Source organism: Taudactylus pleione, unplaced genomic scaffold, assembly GCF_031769625.1.
Source record: "Taudactylus pleione unplaced genomic scaffold, aTauple2 ptg000329l, whole genome shotgun sequence".
NCBI classification, from domain to species: domain Eukaryota; kingdom Metazoa; phylum Chordata; class Amphibia; order Anura; family Myobatrachidae; genus Taudactylus; species Taudactylus pleione.
Genome location: NW_028284730.1, coordinates 11,492,524 through 11,514,175, shown reverse-complemented (window position 1 = coordinate 11,514,175; position 21,652 = coordinate 11,492,524). Strand labels below are relative to the sequence as shown.

Here is a 21,652-nt window from a genome sequence, read left to right as displayed (position 1 = left end):
CCATTCCGGGTGAGAAAGGTAACCAGGAGATATCTGTGATACTAGTGTATGGGGACAATGGGCCATTCCGGGAGAGAAAGGTAACCAGGAGATATCTGCGATATCTCCTACATTAACTTTTTATAGAAATTAAGTGATGATGAGGAGCTGGAGAACTGGGGACAGTAGTGGCCTGATATCATTCAAAAGTCACACTACGCGCTCTGCGGTAATCCCGGCAGCGGGGTCAGTGGCTATCAAACACACCGCCCACCAGGATCACTGTGACACGATTTGCATGACTTTTGAATGACACACACACTAGATTGTGTCTGGACGACGCCTTCTACCCCCGTCGGCGCTTGGAGAATGAGCTCCACCAGCTCCGCCCTCGCTACGCCCCTGAAACTAGGCTACAACAAATGTTGAGGCTCTACCAATGTTGCGTCAATGTTGGTGAGTTTACAATCTCCATCACAAATGCACAGATCACGCAGCCTGAAGGTGGACGTCTCACCGCTCGTACTATCCATGGCACCGTCCTGCACAAACAGAAGGCTGAGATTAGCATTTGCATATTCCAGCAACCGCTATTGCGAACGGCTGCGACCGTGGCTGCATTACCAACCATCTCTGAATCAGGCCCCAGAGCGCTGCCAGTGGGAATTGGTCGTGGCATTAGAAAACGCAGACACGGCAAAAGAAGCGGGGTCCTGTCTGTGCGCACCTCTACCACCTTCACATGCAGCTACTCAGCTTCTGGCCTCAGCATTACTATGGGGCCTATTCATCATGACATAGTTATCACTAGTTATAATTATGTTTTAAACTCGCTGCGAGTTCCGGCCAAGGGGTGTGCGTTGCACATCCCTTCCCCGCGGGTGTCCGATGCCGTTGCACACCCCTTCCCCGCGGGTGTCCGATGCCGTTGCACACCCCTTCCCCTTGTCCGATGGCCCCCCCGCGGGTGTCTGATCTCCCCCCCTCCCCCGCTGCATCGCCCTTCTCCCTCTCACCTCTTCCGTCTTCGGCCAGTGAGCGTGGCCACATGTCTGCGGTGCCACGGCAGTGCAGACACAGAAGGGAGGGATCTTAATAGATCCCTCTGCTGTGGATGACAGGTATTTCTACTGTTTACACGGCAGCCTGTGAAGATTATTGGGGGCTGAACGCCATCTCAAGGCTCATACACACTAGACGATAAAGTGAACGATATGGAAGATAACGATATCGTTCATAGCGTTCAATATCGTCCAGTGTGTATACATAATATCATTAACGATGGGCGCTGCCGCGGATCGTTATCGATGTCTTTCATCGACCTGAACTTGCAGGACAATCTGACGATATCATCAGATTCTGCAAGTTCGGGAATGTGGCAGGGTGACATCACTGATCGATATCATTCCTGACATTGTGGCCGGCAGTGTAAGGTATAACACTAAACGATATTGCTCATGGAGCATATCTTTAAGTGTGTATGAGCTTTAAGAGTGGCGTTCAGTAACACCATCAAGTTCAGAAATATATGCTTTTTTTCCGTAACTTGATTAATAGCCCGGACACTTATTTTTTTATAAAAGTATATGAAAATGTTAAATTTCACATGCTTTTGTGAAAAATAAGTAATGATGAATAGGCCCCTATAACTCTTGTTTAAAAAAATGATGTTTGCTGAGATGTTAGCACAGAGGGCTTTGGTCAAGGGTAAAATTAGAATAAAAAGTGCTTCTGTCTTATGGAGTTAGTGGTCTGCACAGAAGGCAGATATGGGACAGAAAGCACGAGTTGTGCAATTTCTACTTCCCGAGTGCTGTTATCTTACTCTTTCTCATACAGGCCTTTGCTAGTCTTTCGTTTCCGCATAGACCAGCAGCAGCAGCTGCAGCCACCAAGTTCTCAGTACAATTTTCAAGAATAATTTGCTTGTAACACACATCTGGTGACAGGATTGCAGTACAATGATTTAGCATTATAAATATTGAAAGATTACAATGTAGGGATAGACAGTCAGAGCTGCATCCAGCCAGCTAGTGCCATACAGTGTACAATGAGAGCAGAGCAAGATACATACAGAAGAGTGAGAATTGCATGCAATGGGCTCTATTTATTAACATTATTTTTACTAAAATAAAGTGATAAAGGGTGTTTTCACACCCTTTTCACATTATTTTAGTTTCACCTGTATTTATTACAGGGCAATTGGAGTAGAATTAGTAAAATTCTACTCCAACCCCCAGTATCACTTATTTTTAGTAAAGCAGATCGCATTTCCCATAATTGTAATGGGAAATGTGATCTGTGTGCAAGTTACTAAAAATAAATTGTAAAAAAATACCGGGGGAAGCCCTGTGATAATAACGCCACCTGGAGGTGGCGTTATCCAGGGTCTCCCCCGGTTACAGGGCTCCCACTCTGCTCTAACGGGGAGAGCAGAGACGGGAGCCGGTACCAGTAATCAGCTATGTGGTCTAAGCAGACCGCAAGCTGATTGCTGTAAAAAAAAGAAAAAAAAAATTAAACATTTTTTTCTTCACTTACCTGAATCCAGGGACCGGTGATCGGGGCTCCGGTGATGGCTCCTCTCCAGTCAGCTGGTCTCCCATAGTACACTGGGGCCTGGTCATCAGGTGATCGGGCCCCAGTGCAGTATGGGAGATCACCTGATCGGGGAGCCCGGAGAAGACCACCGGAGGCCAGGAGGATGCAGGTAAGTGTAATGAAGGGAGGGGGGGTCGCGGGGGGGGTCCGCGATCGTGGGGGGCGGGGCTTAGCACCGGGGGGCGGGGCTTAGCGTCGGTGGGGGGGTAGTAGCTGTGGTCGGTCGGCGCATGCGCGGACTCTTAGTCGCGGTATTTTTTCCGAAAATACCGCGACTAGAGTGCGGATGGGATCCGCAGGGACAGAGCTTTATCGCAAGCTCTGTCCCTGCAAGGGATTTATAGTAAATCCCTGTGATATTACCTGAATTCGCAATGCGAATTCACTCGGTAATATCACACTACAATCCGCATTCAATATGCGGATTGTAGTAAATACAGCCCAATGTGAGATAGCCCATGCAGAACAAGACATATGATACTCTGCAGATTGACAATAACATTGAAGAGAATTGCATGTAACATGCAGAACAAGAAAGTTGGGACTGCTCAGATGCACATTGAGGGCCTGATTCTGAGTTGGATGCAAAGTGACTGTATTTGCTGGAAACCAGATTTACTACCTTATGCTAATGAACGTATCCATAGGGCTGTTTTACTGTCCACATTGTCATTATTAGTTTGGACACTTGCACCTGCCCTATGCTGGGAGCCAGAGATCCATCAGACACAGGTTTCCCTTCACTGTATATGCGACTCATAGCAGCCCGGTAGTATCACTACATGGCTACGACATTACCATGGCACTCCCATGCATGCGACCACAGCGTTTGCCACCCAGAACTCCCGTTTCCCGCAAAGAGAGATATGAACAAACAGAGCCGTAACTAGACCTTTTGGTGCCCTTTGCCAGAGAGAGCATTGGCGCCCCCTCACCCATTTTTTAACTGGGTACATAAGATAGTGCATCCGAAAGAGGGCCATGGCTTTATGGGGAAGGGACAGGGGAGAGACAGGGCAGGCCAGAAGCTGCTGGGGATAAAAGAAGAGGAAGCTGCAAGTGAGAAAGATAATAAACAGGAAAATTGACCGGCCCAAAGCCGCACTACCCGAGTTACGGCCCTGCTAACAAGATCCGGCCAACAGAATCGGCCGGAGAAAGGAAGCCAAGTGATGGAATAGAGGGTGGGCGCACTGAAAGCTTCGTACAATTCTGTATATTGTGCATTATCTTCCATGTGTGCAGTGCAGGTGCTCAAATTCCCATATCCGGCCAACTCTGCACCAGGCCCAGTAACTGTACACAAAATCGGATTTCCCTGATCTGTCCAGAGTGCCAACAGTAGCTGAGTAATTGCAGGTCTATTTCTACTCCTCCTTACCATGATCACCCACTGTAACATACACTACTGCACTGCTCATTGAGTAACCTACAGTACACAGTACTCTCAACCCCTTTTACCCCCTAGAGCAGAGGTTCCCAAACTTGGTCCTCAAGGCACCCTAACGGTCCAGGTTTTAAGGATATCCATGATTGAGTACAGATGATTAAATCAAAAGGCTGAGGTACTAATTAAGTCACCTGTGACCAAGCATGGTAATCTTTAAAACCCGGACCATTGGGGAGCCTTGAGGACCGAGTTTGGGAACCTCTGCCCTATAGTGTAAGCTCCTGAGATCAGTGTTACCATATTATATTGTATTACTTTGAGAGGTGTACTAGGATGCTTCTGTGTGCAATAAGTATATATTCTCTATATAGTATTAAATTATTTATTGAGGACTAGGGGCTCTATTTATTAACATTATTTTTACTAAAATAAAGTGAAAAAGGGTGTTTTCACACCCTTTTCACATTATTTTAGTTTCACCTGTAGTTATTACAGGGCAATTGGAGTAGAATTAGTAAAATTCTACTCCAACCCCTAATTATCACTTATTTTTAGTAAAGCAGATCGCATTTCCCATAATTGTAATGGGAAATGTGATCCGACCAGAGTTACTAAAAATAAATTGTAAACAAATACCGGGGGAAGCCCTGTGATAATAACGCCACCTGGAGGTGGCGTTATCCAGGGTCTCCCCCGGTTACCGGGCTCCCACTCTGCTCTAATGGGGAGAGCAGAGGCGGGAGCCGGTACCAGTAATCAGCTTTGTGGTCTAAACAGACCGCAAGCTGATTACTGCAAAAAAAAAGAAAAAAAAAATTAAATATTTTTTTTTTCCTTACCTGAATCCAGGGCCTCCGGTGATGGCTCCTCTCTGGTCAGCTGGTCGGGAGGGGGGGTACACAAACTTACCGCATCTGTAGGCAGTGCTGCGCATGCGCTGGTTTTACAGATGTAACAGCGCATGCGCAGCACTGTTTCCAGATGCGATAAGGTAGTGTAGGCAGGGAAAAGTATCTATTTCCCGAAAAGCTGTCATCGCAAAAATAACAGCTTTTCGGAATAGATACTTATGGAGAGGTGGAATGATGAATTCCACCTATAATTAGCTAGAACTCCATGAGAGTTCTAAAGCTAATTATCTCCAGAGAATTTTTAGGTTTAATGAATAGGCCCCTATGGCTGCTTATGGCCACGCAGTGGATAATTTATGCATGCCCCTGCAACGGCGTTCAAACACACTGGCACGCCTGCGTTCACCCGACCCCCCGTCACCACCCACAAGAACGGCACTTCCTGTCAATCACTCTGCTCTGGGTCTGCAAACACAATTCCCAATTGCTGGTTCAAGCATGCTCCCTGCGATGCATATGCATGCGGAGGGCAAATTAATCGACCTTTTACATGCATATTAGCAACTGCGTTCCTTGCTGAATCAGGCCTTATGTCAATATAGAAAGCCTTAATGATATCTACAATATAATATAGAAGATTTTTATTTTAAATGTTGTTTTTTTATCAGCATGGTCAGCTTACATACAGTACATCATGGAGATGCTAGATCAGTCATGTAAATGTGACTCTGACTTATTGCAGTTAGTACATAGGCATATTGTTTTAATTGGATTTCAGAAATGTCTCTTCTGAAAAAATTCTAAACTATCTTGTTATTGTCGTGATGTTCACAGACTTCTTTACACTTTGTTTTCCACTTATTCATTCTTTACATTGAAATTCTAAGTAAGTTATTTTACTGAATTAAATAAGTAGATGAAACAAAAAAAATATTTTAAAAAGGTAGCTCCCAACTCATCCATATATTAATAATATATATTTTTTTCCATTAGAGAACATGGCAGTATGTAGTGGAGGGTGATTTAGCCTGTGACTTGCAATCAGTGTAATTTTCCAGTGAGCTTTATTCTATTACATACAGTGATTTGTACCTCGATGGAAAACTGCTGCAAATGCACATTTTTTGCAAAATCACAGGTTATTATTACTTCCTCCTGTAGTTTGTAGGCTGTTGTGATGGTTACCATGTGGATGTGTTGGTTATATATGTTGTATTAGGAATTGGTATGAAATACCGCCAGCCGCATATCTGGCGGTTCGATTCCCGTCACCAGCAGCCCGACAGGAGCAGAGTGCGACGCAGCGGAAGCCCGACAGCGCTGGAAATCCCGATCGTGGATAGGTAAGTATCCACTAACCTAACCTAACCCCACTAACCCTAACCCTCCTTAGGGGTGCCTAACCCTAACTTCCCCCCCAAGTGCCTAACCCTAATCCCCCCTCTAAGTGCCTAACCCTAACCACCCCCTTCCCCGCTGCCTAAACCTAAGTCCCCCGGGGGGGTGCCTAACCCTAAGTCCCCCGGGGGGGTGCCTAACCCTAAGTCCCCCCCGGGGGTGCCTAACCCTAACCCTCCCTTCCCCTAGCCTAACCCTAACCCTCCCTTCCCCTAGCCTAACCCTAAGTCCCCCCCAGGAGCCCTAAACCTAACCCTCCCCCCCCGCAGCTGTCCGCTCGCGGCGCCCGGCATCACTACGATCGTGATGCTGGGCGCCGGTCTCCCGGCGTCGGGGAAATGCGGGCGTCTACATCTAGACACCCGGCATTTCACCCTTGCCGGGATAAGACAGTCGGGAAGCCGGCTGCCGGCATTTAGGCAGTCGGCTTAACGATTGCCTCCCGTTGTATTATGCACTGAACTTATCTAATGAAGGGGTTAATGTATCAAGCAGTGAAAAGCGTGGATAAGTGGACTAGTGCACAGGTTCTCAAACTTGGTCCTCAGGACCCCAAACAGTGCATGTTTTCCAGGTCTCCTCACAGAAACGCAAGTGAAATAATTAGCTCCACCAGTGGATCTTATAAAATGTGTCAGTGAGCAATGAATACACCTGTGCACCTGCTGGGTGACCTGGAAAACATGGCCTGTGTGGGGTCCCGAGGACCGAGTTTGAGAACCACTGGACTAGTGGATATGTAGCCCATAGCAAATAATCAGCTTTGAAATAGCATTTATCAATTACAGTCTATAAATGAATAGGTAGGAGCTGATTGGTTGCTATGGGCAACTTCTCCACTGGTCCACTTCTCCACATTCTCACTGATTGATACATAAACCCCGAAGCTGCTTCTAGGCGCCAAATCTCCCCTCTCAGAGGTGTAAGTTTATCACAGACGCCCCGAGGCAAGTTATCACTTGGTGCCCCCCCATCCCCCATATTTACAGCCCTAAGTGGGGTGAATATATTGTGGGCGATTGAGGAGCCCCTTCAGTGCTGGCGCCCGTAGTCTCCCATAGTTCTGCCCCTGTCTTATCACTCTTTATGTAAGAGGGGGGGAGGTGATATATTTAAAGAGCATATAATTTACCACTCATGTTAAATAATTTAACATGGCAGAGTGATAAAATATATGCTCTTTAAATATATCACCCCCCTAACATGACTGAGTAATAAAGTATGTGCTCTTTAAATATATCACCCCCCCTCCCCCCCCCTCGGCTTGCATTTGACAACTTACCATAATGTTTTCTACTACCAGTCTGCCACAGCCAGTACCACTGTTATCTGCTGGGCTGGCTCTGGATGCTCTCCTCCTTGCCCATTCTCCCCACAGTGACAGACGCCGTGGACGCATTGGTTTCCGTCCTCCATGGCATGGTGGGGATGTCCACTCCACTGCCAGCCGCCGATGCCATGCAGTCTCGAGTCCCGGCTCCTCAGGCGGGCAGTCACAGGGTTGCGGGCGGTCACATGCTATGTGATGTCCGAGCCCAGAGACCACACAGTACAGAAATGGAGGAGCGCCACTGATGCTGATCGGCGCTCAGCTCAGCGGCTCCTTTCTACTAGAAGCAGGCCAGGTAGGACATGGAACGGCCGGGTGACAATGGAGGAGGTGCCCCCTTCAGGGCTGGTGCCCGGCGGCAACTGACTCCATTGTCTCCGGCAGTTCCGCCACTGTCCCCTCTGCCAGTGTGGCATGGAGGATGCCAGTTGGCTCCTTTTGCAGCTGTCACTTATCACAGATGAAGGGCAACATTGAAAGTTGGGAGTTTCTGCATTTTCTTCCCCTGCAGCTAACGTAATGACCAGTCCAATGCCACTTTACAATACAGCTACTTCTTTGGGGTTTATGTAGCAAGCAGTGAACAGCTACTAGGTAGGAGCTGATTGGTTGGTATGGGCAACTTCTCCATACCCGTATCATGTCATATCTGTCTCTCTTACTAGGCACTATATCCACCAATAATGTCTCCTCTCTTTGTCCCAATACAGAAGTGGAAGAAAGTATGGGGGGTTTTGTATGAAACTAACCCCACCGGTTTGGCACGCTTGGAGATGTACGAAGGCTCCCAGCCCCTTGAAACTGGTCGTAAGCAGGAGTGCTGGAAACTGCTTCAGCTCAGTGAATGTGTGAGTCTATCAGAGCGTTCTGGAGAGAGCAGCCCAAAGGACACCCGTGCTTTCAGCATTGAGACAGCACAGCGGGTCTACCTGATTGCCAGCGACATCACTGAACAGCCGAACTGGGTGAGAGTGCTCTGCAGCTTGGCATTCCCACAGGTGAGAACAAAAAACTGCTGGCACAGATTATATATATATATATATATATATATATATATATATATTCAAATATCCTGATTCACTGACTCATCAACACCCAGCCCAAACTCCTGGACCTAGAAACATGAATGAATATCGGGGAGTATATACCTTCCATGACGTAGGTGCCCACTAAGAAGGGATTTTAGAAATTTGACTCCTAAGGGGGTGAAAAGGGCTAAAATGTTTCCTCCCCCTGTGCTGTGTCCGGCCTGACTGTCGTGGCTGTAACACAATTCAGAATTCAAACACCAACTGCCAGGGGTGTATCTATAATGGGTGCAGGGTCTGCGGTGCACGCGTGCCCCCAGGTCCAGGGGGGCCCGCACCGCACACCCTGCACCCATATTGTCTAGAACTTCCCTCTCCGAGGTCCCGCATTCGGGTGTTTCAGCGCTGTACAAAACGCCGGAAAATGGCTGCCACGGCCATTTTTACGGCGTTTTGCGCATATGCAGTAAGGAAATCACTCTAGTGCCCAGAGTCTACTGATACTGCGGTGGCCAGCTGCCGGGGAGAGAGGAGAGTGCCCTGGACGGGGAATGCACATGGACCCCCTCCTCTCTTAAGATGCCCCTGCCAACTGTCATCCCAAGTGCTGCCAAACATCAGTACCGTCCTCTAAGGATAGTACTTCCCAAATGACAGCTCAGCCGCTGCATTTCTCTATGTAAATGCCAGTGCTGACAGTTCATTGGCTGAGAGAGGTGAGCCTCCGCCTCTCTCATCCAATGAGCGGTTCCCACCATTGACTTCAATGGTGAGAACTGCTAGGAAACCTTTAGTAACCTAGCGGTTCTCACCATTGAAGTCAATGGTGGGAACCGTTCATTGGCTGAGGGAGGTGGAGACTCGCCTCTCTCAGCCAATGAACGCTCAGCCGCGGCACTTATATAGAGAAATGAGCTGAGCTGTCATTTGGGAAGTACCATTCTTAGAGGATGGTACTTATGTTTTTGGATCGGGAATTGTCGTTTTTTAGTTTTAAGAAGACGGTGGATGCCTACATTGACCGAAGAGGAAGTGTCCAGGGATTGTAGGTACTGTATGTGTGAGTGTGTATGTATGTTTTAATAAAATTACACTGTCACGGTGTGTGTGTCTTGTGTATATTTTAATATTTCTTTTGCAGGTGAACTACAGGTACCAGCGGGCCCTTAATGCACCGCATGCTGGTACTTGTGGTTCTCCAAGTACCAGCATGCGGGGGACGCTTAGGACCTTGTGTTCTCCAGCAAAAGAAAATATTATTACATCTATTTTTTTATACACACTATACACAATCAACCCGGCACCCACCTGCCAGGGGTGCCGGGAATAGTCCCGGGCTATCAGCCCAGGCCTGGAGTGCCCTGGAGAGGGGGACCCCTTTATTGGGGGGGTTTCAACTCAATCAACATTGATGTTGAGTTTTAGGGGCTAAATCGCACATTTACTAACACTCAATAATCAATATAAATAAATTGTCTGTTAGTAAATGTGTGATTTAGCCTCTGAAGCACATCGATTTTAACCGATTAAAATCGACTTTTAGTAAATATACCCCTCAGACTGAAGCATTATCAGCCACCAAAAAAAACCTAGTCATTGTACAAATCTTAAATCATTCCGCTGCTGGCAACGAGACTGTCCTCCACCATTTAACTTATCTTTTCTGGTTCTGAATATGATATGACACAGTGACATGGGCTTCAGAACGGGGAGGAGGGGGGGTAGAAGTGGCAGCTTACCCCCCCCAAATATGTGAAAGGAGAAGCGGCCGCTGGGACAGTCAGGGGCTATGCTGTATAGCAATAGGCTGCACAGCCCCTGCACCACATGGAGGAGGTGTAATGTGCGGCCTTTAAGTTAAAACACTGCACATTACGCTTCCTCCTCCATGCGGTGCAGCCTATTGTTATAAAGCACAGCTCCTGACTGTACGCGGCTTCTGCTCATAATATCATTCCGACGCCCCTGCACAGTGATGATGACCCCAATGTGCCGCTGTGTCCCAATTCCAAAGTTACCAATGTCGGGATGCATGTGGTTGTTCTGCATGTCCATCTGCATGTCCCAGACCGCCTTGGACTTGTTGATACCTTCTTCCATGCTCACCTTGTGGTAATCCTCCAGCTGGGAACAGATATATGACATGTTGGCATCGTGCTAGGAGCTGGGCACAGTGCCAGGACACTTCTTCCTAATATTTGCAGATAAGTAAATGCTCAAAACAACCCTGTCCTTGGCGTGGTGACTCCTCGGCTCTGCCATGTCATTTCCCACCGCCTTCACAAATGTTCCAGCTGTTTTATATGTATGATCAGTAAATGGAGGTGGCCTTCAGAGAATGTGGTCAGTGGATATGGGTAGGATATGGGAGAATTAGGGAAATTGATTAATTTGTCCATATTTCTATCTCTTTCTTAAGGGCCTATTTATCAATTATCAATTCGGTTTTAGACCCCATAATTATAATTTCTTATTGCCGCTATTCACAGCAATAAGAAATGATGTACCACCCAAATGTTTTAAAATACACATGCACGGACAGGGGCTCTGAAAAGAGCCTGTCCCTGTGATGTGTGAGAAGTGACGTGAATGATAAGCCACTCAAACAGTATTTATACATCTGAATATATAATTTACAGATCATCAGTATGAGACAATGCCGCACCCACAGGACATGATCCTGATGCTTAACGCTCAAGATGAGCTACAGGATTATCCAGTGCTTGCCCACCATTTAGATTTTGAACCACTTAACATGGTCTTTAGATGACACGGTCTTGTACATGAATAAAACTGATATCCTGTGTGCTATGAGGCCACGCCCCTTCCTCCACAAGGCCATGCCCCTTTTTAAGGTGGGCCCAAAGCGTAGTTTTGCACCCAGACCCACCAATCATCAGTTCTGCCACTGTCTATGCTACCACAATGCATGTTGGTGAAGACAACATAGCAGCGTAGGCGGACAGCAGCATTGGAAGCTCTGCTAATCATTCCAGATACCCACTCAAAAATACACAACTGGCACCACCCAGCCCTTGGTTGGCAGAGTCCCTGTCCCCTAGATTGCAGCTAAGGAGTGTGCCTGTACACCCCATGTGCATGCCTATGGGGGTAAGTGTGGCAATCCACTGTTTCAGACCCACATACATCTCTGCTTAGTCCCCAGATTTAAAGTCACACAATATTCAATGTGGCAAAGTTTGTTTTCTATATTTACACTTTGTAGGTAGGAAGTCTACAAACCAGTGGGCTATATGTGGAGATGAGATATATTTTAAAAATTGTTCAGCACATGTTTATTGCATCATGCATTCATTCATTTATACAGATATATTTTGTCTCTTTCTTTGAAACATTGACGTAGTAAGATAAAGCTGAGAGAGAATGCTGCCCTCTGTATTAAGCCTTTTTCATTGGAGGCAGAAAGTATTTTTTAAAACGTCACCACTGTTTACCCCTCCTGCTTACAAGACCTTCTGTGTGTGCTCAGGAACGGCGGTATCTGGAGAGGACAGACAGTCAGACACTCAATTCATCTCTCCAGCTTCAGGAAAACACCCTGTACAGTACAAGCCAGGAGGCAACAACAAGTAAGAATACATGTTAGGTAAGGTGAATACATTGGGAAATGTGATGGAAACATGTAAACATAAAAGACAAAAGGTGAGAAGAATGACATGCATATGTTTTATAGCACAGAAGATGGGAGAGTGGTGCTCAGCAGGGGAGATACATTGTACAGGAGGTAGGAGAGTGGTGCTCAGCAGGGGAGATACATTGTACAGGAGATTGGAGAGTGGTGCTCAGCAGGGGAGATACATTGTACAGGAGATGTGAGATTTGTGCTCAGCAGGTGAGATACATTGTACAGGAGATGGGAAAGTGGTGCTCAGCAGGGGAGATACATTGTACAGGAGATGGGAGAGTGGTGCTCAGCAGGGGAGATACATTGTACAGGAGGTAGGAGAGTGGTGCTCAGCAGGGGAGATACATTGTACAGGAGGTAGGAGAGTGGTGCTCAGCAGGGGAGATACATTGTACAGGAGATTGGAGAGTGGTGCTCAGCAGGGGAGATACATTGTACAGGAGATGGGAGAGTGGTGCTCAGCAGGGGAGATACATTGTACAGGAGATGGGAGAGTGGTGCTCAGCAGGGGAGATACATTGTACAGGAGATGGGAGAGTGGTGCTCAGCAGGGGAGATACATTGTACATGAGATGGGAAAGTGGTGCTAAGCAGGTGCGATACATTGTACAGGAGATGGCTGTTATGTTCTGGGTTGTTTGTGCACCCGGGGTGGTAGCAGGAGCGATCACAGGACCAAATATAAAGGTAAATGTGGAACTTTTATTGATTGGCTTAACAGACATGGGAATGGCAAGAAATAGTCCAGGTATAGCACTAAAGTGCACTTAATAACTGTAGTGAAGTAAATGGGAGAATGTCCAGAAAGTGACAGGCAGGAACAGTCCAGTATGCAGGTATGGTGAGCTGTAACAAAATGCAGGCAGAGGTAACGAAGTCCAGCTGGGTATAAATGGAGGTAAGGTGCAGGGAAACAGCAGGTTCAGGTTCTCAGGAAGGGGAAAAGGTAAATGGAGGGTGCAGGGTAAGTCTAGTCGACACAGGTGCTCAGGCAATAGGAAAGGTAATTGGAGGAGGCAGGGGAATCCAGCAGGGTTGGAGCAAGTCAGGTGAAGCAGGCTTAGGCAATGAAACCAGGTGAAAGCACAGGAACGCACTCTCAGCACTCACTGAGAAACACGTTGCACTGGCAATGCAAGGGAGCTCTGAACTCCCTTAAATCCCCAGTGCTCAGCCGTGACTGGTCAGAAAGGAGCATGTGACAAAACAGGATAGGGCAACTAGGTCACCTGACCGGAGACAAGATGGCGGTGCCCATGCCAGAACGGAACAGAAGCACCACCAGGCCTAACCAGACCAGAGTGACAGTATGCCCACAGGGAACCATGCACAGCCAATGCTCCCCACCAGGCACCAGTGCCACCGGCAGACGCCCCTAGCCATAGCGTCCTCACAGGTATTACCCGTCGACTACCATGCCGTGAAACCCTGGTCGTGACAATGGGAGAGTGGTGCTCAGCAGAGGAAATTCATTGTACAAGAGAGTGGTGCTCAGCAGGGGAGATACATTGTACAGGAGATGGGAGAGTGGTGCTCAGCAGGGGAGATACATTGTACAGGAGATGGGAGAGTGGTGCTCAGCAGAGGAGATACATTGTACAAGAGAGTGGTGCTCAGCAGGGGAGAAACATTGTACAGGAGATGGGAGAGTGGTGCTCAGCAGGGGAGATACATTGTACAGGAGATGGGAAAGTGGTGCTCAGCAGGGGAGATACATTGTACAGGAGATGGGAAAGTGGTGCTCAGCAGGGGAGATACATTGGACAGGAGATGGGAGAGTGGTGCTCAGCAGGGGAGATACATTGTACAGGAGATGGGAGGGTGGTGCTAAGCAGGGGAGATACATTGTACAGGAGATGGGAGGGTGGTGCTAAGCAGGGGAGATACATTGTACAGGAGATGGGAGGGTGGTGCTAAGCAGGGGAGATACATTGTACAGGAGATAGGAGAGTGGTGCTCAGCAGGGGAGATACATTGTATAGGAGATTGGAGAGTGGTTCTCAGCAGGGGAGATACATTGCATAGGAGATTGGAGAGTGGTTCTCAGCAGGGGAGATACATTGTACAGGAGATGGGAGAGTGGTGCTCAGCAGGTGAGATACATTGTACAGGAGATGGGAGAGTGGTGCTCAGCAGGGGAGATACATTGTACAGGAGATTGGAGAGTGGTGCTCAGCCGGGGAGATACATTGTATAGGAGATGGGAGAGTGGTGCTCAGCAGGGGAGATACATTGTACAGGAGATCGGAGAGTGGTGCTCAGCAGGGGAGATACATTGTACAGGAGATGAGAGAGTGGTGCTCAGCAGGGGAGATACATTGTACAGGAGATGGGAGAGTGGTGCTCAGCAGAGGAGATACATTTTACAAGAGAGTGGTGCTCAGCAGGGGAGATACATTGTACAGGAGATTGGAGAGTGGTGCTCAGCCGGGGAGATACATTGTACAGGAGATGGGAGAGTGGTGCTCAGCAGAGGAGATACATTTTACAAGAGAGTGGTGCTCAGCAGGGGAGATACATTGTACAGGAGATTGGAGAGTGGTGCTCAGCCGGGGAGATACATTGTACAAGAGAGTGGTGCTCAGCAGGGGAGATACATTGTACAAGAGAGTGGTGCTTAGCAGGGGAGATACATTGTACAGGAGATGGGAGAGTGGTGCTCAGCAGAGGAAATACATTGTACAAGAGAGTGGTGCTCAGCAGGGGAGATACATTGTACAAGAGAGTGGTGCTCAGCAGGGGAGATACATTGTACAAGAGAGTGGTGCTCAGCAGGGGAGATACATTGTAAAGGAGATGGGAGAGTAGTGCTTAGCAGGGGAGATACATTGTACAGGAGATCGGAGAGTGGTGCTCAGCAGGGGAGATACATTGTACAGGAGATTGGAGAGTGGTGGTCAGCAGGGGAGATACATTGTACAGGAGTTGGGAGAGTGCTGCTCAGCAGGTGAGATACATTGTACAGGAGATGGGAGAGTGGTGCTCAGCAGGGGAGATACATTGTACAGGAGATGGGAGAGTGGTGCTCAGCAGGGGAGATACATTGTACAGGAGATTGGAGAGTGGTGCTCAGCAGGGGAGATACATTGTACAGGAGATGGGAGAGTGGTGCTCAGCCGGGGAGATACATTGTATAGGAGATGGGAGAGTGGTGCTCAGCAGGGGAGATACATTGTACAGGAGATGGGAGAGTGGTGCTCAGCAGAGGAGATACATTTTAGAAGAGTGTGGTGCTCAGCAGGGGAGATACATTGTACAGGAGATTGGAGAGTGGTGCTCAGCAGGGGAGATACATTGTACAGGAGATGGGAGAGTGGTGCTCAGCAGGGGAGATACATTGTACAGGAGATTGGAGAGTGGTGCTCAGAAGGGGAGATACATTGTACAGGAGGTGTGAGATTGGTGCTCAGCAAGGGAGATACATTGTACAGGAGATGGGAGAGTGGTGCTCAGCAGGGGAGATACATTGTACAGGAGATGGGAGAGTGGTGCTCAGCAGGGGAGATACATTGTACAGGAGATGGGAGAGTGGTGTTCAGCAGTGGAGATACATTGTATAGGAGATGGGAGAGTGGTGCTCAGCAGCGAAGATTCATTGTACAGGAGATGGGAGAGTGGTGCTCAGCATGGGAGATACATTGTACAGAAGATGGGAGAGTGGTGCTCAGCAGGGGAGATACATTGTACAGGAGATGGGAGAGTGGTGCTCAGCAGGGGAGATACATTGTACAGGAGATGGGAAAGTGGTGCTAAGCAGGTGCGATACATTGTACAGGAGATGGCTGTTATGTTCTGGGTTGTTTGTGCACCCGGGGTGGTAGCAGGAGCGATCACAGGAGCAAATTTAAAGGTAAATGTGGAACTTTTAATGATTGGCTTAACAGACATGGGAATGGCAAGAAATAGTCCAGGTATAGCACTAAAGTGCACTTAATAACTGTAGTGAAGTAAATGGGAGAATGTCCAGAAAGTGACAGGCAGGAACAGTCCAGTATGCAGGTATGGTGAGCTGTAACAAAATGCAGGCAGAGGTAACGAAGTCCAGCTGGGTATAAATGGAGGTAAGGTGCAGGGAAACAGCAGGTTCAGGTTCTCAGGAAGGGGAAAAGGTAAATGGAGGGTGCAGGGTAAGTCTAGTCGACACAGGTGCTCAGGCAATAGGAAAGGTAATTGGAGGAGGCAGGGGAATCCAGCAGGGTTGGAGCAAGTCAGGTGAAGCAGGCTTAGGCAATGAAACCAGGTGAAAGCACAGGAACGCACTCTCAGCACTCACTGAGAAACACGTTGCACTGGCAATGCAAGGGAGCTCTGAACTCCCTTAAATCCCCAGTGCTCAGCCGTGACTGGTCAGAAAGGAGCATGTGACAAAACAGGATAGGGCAACTAGGTCACCTGACCGGAGACAAGATGGCGGCGCCCATGCCAGAACGGAACAGAATCACCACCAGGCCTAACCAGACCAGAGTGACAGTATGCCCACAGGGAACCATGCACAGCCAATGCTCCCCACCAGGCACCAGTGCCACCGCCAGACGCCCCTAGCCATAGCGTCCTCACAGGCATTACCCGTCGACTACCATGCCGTGAAACCCTGGTCGTGACAATGGGAGAGTGGTGCTCAGCAGAGGAAATACATTGTACAAGAGAGTGGTGCTCAGCAGGGGAGATACATTGTACAGGAGATGGGAGAGTGGTGCTCAGCAGGGGAGATACATTGTACAGGAGATGGGAGAGTGGTGCTCAGCAGAGGAGATACATTGTACAAGAGAGTGGTGCTCAGCAGGGGAGAAACATTGTACAGGAGATGGGAGAGTGGTGCTCAGCAGGGGAGATACATTGTACAGGAGATTGGAGAGTGGTGCTCAGCAGGGGAGATACATTGTACAGGAGATGTGAAAGTGGTGCTCAGCAGGGGAGATACATTGTACAGGAGATTGGAGAGTGGTGCTCAGCAGGGGAGATACATTGTACAGGAGATGGGAAAGTGGTGCTCAGCAGGGGAGATACATTGTACAGGAGATGGGAAAGTGGTGCTCAGCAGGGGAGATACATTGGACAGGAGATGGGAGAGTGGTGCTCAGCAGGGGAGATACATTGTACAGGAGATGGGAGGGTGGTGCTAAGCAGGGGAGATACATTGTACAGGAGATGGGAGGGTGGTGCTAAGCAGGGGAGATACATTGTACAGGAGATGGGAGGGTGGTGCTAAGCAGGGGAGATACATTGTACAGGAGATAGGAGAGTGGTGCTCAGCAGGGGAGATACATTGTATAGGAGATTGGAGAGTGGTTCTCAGCAGGGGAGATACATTGCATAGCAGATTGGAGAGTGGTTCTCAGCAGGGGAGATACATTGTACAGGAGATGGGAGAGTGGTGCTCAGCAGGTGAGATACATTGTACAGGAGATGGGAGAGTGGTGCTCAGCAGGGGAGATACATTGTACAGGAGATTGGAGAGTGGTGCTCAGCCGGGGAGATACATTGTATAGGAGATGGGAGAGTGGTGCTCAGCAGGGGAGATACATTGTACAGGAGATCGGAGAGTGGTGCTCAGCAGGGGAGATACATTGTACAGGAGATGAGAGAGTGGTGCTCAGCAGGGGAGATACATTGTACAGGAGATGGGAGAGTGGTGCTCAGCAGAGGAGATACATTTTACAAGAGAGTGGTGCTCAGCAGGGGAGATACATTGTACAGGAGATTGGAGAGTGGTGCTCAGCCGGGGAGATACATTGTACAGGAGATGGGAGAGTGGTGCTCAGCAGAGGAGATACATTTTACAAGAGAGTGGTGCTCAGCAGGGGAGATACATTGTACAGGAGATTGGAGAGTGGTGCTCAGCCGGGGAGATACATTGTACAAGAGAGTGGGGCTCAGCAGGGGAGATACATTGTACAAGAGAGTGGTGCTTAGCAGGGGAGATACATTGTACAGGAGATGGGAGAGTGGTGCTCAGCAGAGGAAATACATTGTACAAGAGAGTGGTGCTCAGCAGGGGAGATACATTGTACAAGAGAGTGGTGCTCAGCAGGGGAGATACATTGTAAAGGAGATGGGAGAGTAGTGCTTAGCAGGGGAGATACATTGTACAGGAGATCGGAGAGTGGTGCTCAGCAGGGGAGATACATTGTACAGGAGATTGGAGAGTGGTGGTCAGCAGGGGAGATACATTGTACAGGAGTTGGGAGAGTGCTGCTCAGCAGGTGAGATACATTGTACAGGAGATGGGAGAGTGGTGCTCAGCAGGGGAGATACATTGTACAGGAGATGGGAGAGTGGTGCTCAGCAGGGGAGATACATTGTACAGGAGATTGGAGAGTGGTGCTCAGCAGGGGAGATACTTTGTATAGGAGATGGGAGAGTGGTGCTCAGCAGGGGAGATACATTGTACAGGAGATGGGAGAGTGGTGCTCAGCAGAGGAGATACATTTTACAAGAGAGTGGTGCTCAGCAGGGGAGATACATTGTACAGGAGATTGGAGAGTGGTGCTCAGCAGGGGAGATACATTGTACAGGAGATGGGAGAGTGGTGCTCAGCAGGGGAGATACATTGTACAGGAGATTGGAGAGTGGTGCTCAGAAGGGGAGATACATTCTACAGGAGGTGTGAGATTGGTGCTCAGCAAGGGAGATACATTGTACAGGAGATGGGAGAGTGGTGCTCAGCAGGGGAGATACATTGTACAGGAGATGGGAGAGTGGTGTTCAGCAGTGGAGATACATTGTATAGGAGATGGGAGAGTGGTGCTCAGCAGCGAAGATTCATTGTACAGGAGATGGGAGAGTGGTGCTCAGCATGGGAGATACATTGTACAGAAGATGGGAGAGTGGTGCTCAGCAGGGGAGATACATTGTACAGGAGATGGGAGAGTGGTGCTCAGCAGGGGAGATACATTGTACAGGAGATGGGAAAGTGGTGCTAAGCAGGTGCGATACATTGTACAGGAGATGGCTGTTATGTTCTGGGTTGTTTGTGCACCAGGGGTGGTAGCAGGAGCGATCACAGGAGCAAATTTAAAGGTAAATGTGGAACTTTTAATGATTGGCTTAACAGACATGGGAATGGCAAGAAATAGTCCAGGTATAGCACTAAAGTGCACTTAATAACTGTAGTGAAGTAAATGGGAGAATGTCCAGAAAGTGACAGGCAGGAACAGTCCAGTATGCAGGTATGGTGAGCTGTAACAAAATGCAGGCAGAGGTAACGAAGTCCAGCTGGGTATAAATGGAGGTAAGGTGCAGGGAAACAGCAGGTTCAGGTTCTCAGGAAGGGGAAAAGGTAAATGGAGGGTGCAGGGTAAGTCTAGTCGACACAGGTGCTCAGGCAATAGGAAAGGTAATTGGAGGAGGCAGGGGAATCCAGCAGGGTTGGAGCAAGTCAGGTGAAGCAGGCTTAGGCAATGAAACCAGGTGAAAGCACAGGAACGCACTCTCAGCACTCACTGAGAAACACGTTGCACTGGCAATGCAAGGGAGCTCTGAACTCCCTTAAATCCCCAGTGCTCAGCCGTGACTGGTCAGAAAGGAGCATGTGACAAAACAGGATAGGGCAACTAGGTCACCTGACCGGAGACAAGATGGCGGCGCCCATGCCAGAACGGAACAGAAGCACCACCAGGCCTAACCAGACCAGAGTGACAGTATGCCCACAGGGAACCATGCACAGCCAATGCTCCCCACCAGGCACCAGTGCCACCGGCAGACGCCCCTAGCCATAGCGTCCTCACAGGTATTACCCGTCGACTACCATGCCGTGAAACCCTGGTCGTGACAATGGGAGAGTGGTGCTCAGCAGAGGAAATACATTGTACAAGAGAGTGGTGCTCAGCAGGGGAGATACATTGTACAGGAGATGGGAGAGTGGTGCTCAGCAGGGGAGATACAATTGTACAGGAGATGGGAGAGTGGTGCTCAGCAGAGGAGATACATTGTACAAGAGAGTGGTGCTCAGCAGGGGAGATACATTGTACAGGAGATGGGAGAGTGGTGCTCAGCAGGGGAGATACATTGTACAGGAGATTGGAGAGTGGTGCTCAGCAGGGGAGATACATTGTACAGGAGATGTGAAAGTGGTGCTCAGCAGGGGAGATACATTGTACAGGAGATTGGAGAGTGGTGCTCAGCAGGGGAGATACATTGTACAGGAGATGGGAAAGTGGTGCTCAGCAGGGGAGATACATTGTACAGGAGATGGGAAAGTGGTGCTCAGCAGGGGAGATATATTGGACAGGAGATGGGAGAGTGGTGCTCAGCAGGGGAGATACATTGTACAGGAGATGGGAGGGTGGTGCTAAGCAGGGGAGATACATTGTACAGGAGATGGGAGGGTGGTGCTAAGCAGGGGAGATACATTGTACAGGAGATGGGAGGGTGGTGCTAAGCAGGGGAGATACATTGTACAGGAGATAGGAGAGTGGTGCTCAGCAGGGGAGATACATTGTATAGGAGATTGGAGAGTGGTTCTCAGCAGGGGAGATACATTGCATAGGAGATTGGAGAGTGGTTCTCAGCAGGGGAGATACATTGTACAGGAGATGGGAGAGTGGTGCTCAGCAGGTGAGATACATTGTACAGGAGATGGGAGAGTGGTGCTCAGCAGGGGAGATACATTGTACAGGAGATTGGAGAGTGGTGCTCAGCCGGGGAGATACATTGTATAGGAGATGGGAGAGTGGTGCTCAGCAGGGGAGATACATTGTACAGGAGATCGGAGAGTGGTGCTCAGCAGGGGAGATACTTTGTACAGGAGATGAGAGAGTGGTGCTCAGCAGGGGAGATACATTGTACAGGAGATGGGAGAGTGGTGCTCAGCAGAGGAGATACATTTTACAAGAGAGTGGTGCTCAGCAGGGGAGATACATTGTACTGGAGATTGGAGAGTGGTGCTCAGCCGGGGAGATACATTGTACAGGAGATGGGAGAGTGGTGCTCAGCAGAGGAGATACATTTTACAAGAGAGTGGTGCTCAGCAGGGGAGATACATTGTACAGGAGATTGGAGAGTGGTGCTCAGCCGGGGAGATACATTGTACAAGAGAGTGGTGCTCAGCAGGGGAGATACATTGTACAAGAGAGTGGTGCTTAGCAGGGGAGATACATTGTACAGGAGATGGGAGAGTGGTGCTCAGCAGAGGAAATACATTGTACAAGAGAGTGGTGCTCAGCAGGGGAGATACATTGTACAAGAGAGTGGTGCTCAGCAGGGGAGATACATTGTAAAGGAGATGGGAGAGTAGTGCTTAGCAGGGGAGATACATTGTACAGGAGATCGGAGAGTGGTGCTCAGCACGGGAGATACATTGTACAGGAGATTGGAGAGTGGTGCTCAGCAGGGGAGATACATTGTACAGGAGTTGGGAGAGTGCTGCTCAGCAGGTGAGATACATTGTACAGGAGATGGGAGAGTGGTGCTCAGCAGGGGAGATACATT

General features: G+C 48.8%; 1 protein-coding gene across 1 annotated transcript in view; it reads left to right on the top strand.

The window, feature by feature from the left end:
• The window catches only part of DOK2 (docking protein 2), a 41,664-nt gene that overhangs the window by 1,328 nt on the left and 18,684 nt on the right, over positions 1–21,652 (top strand). The window contains exons 2-3 of the mRNA XM_088443252.1: positions 8,260–8,547; positions 12,068–12,167. Coding sequence (XP_088299378.1) covers positions 8,260–8,547; positions 12,068–12,167 — 388 coding nt within the window. The remainder of the gene's footprint in view (positions 1–8,259; positions 8,548–12,067; positions 12,168–21,652) is intronic.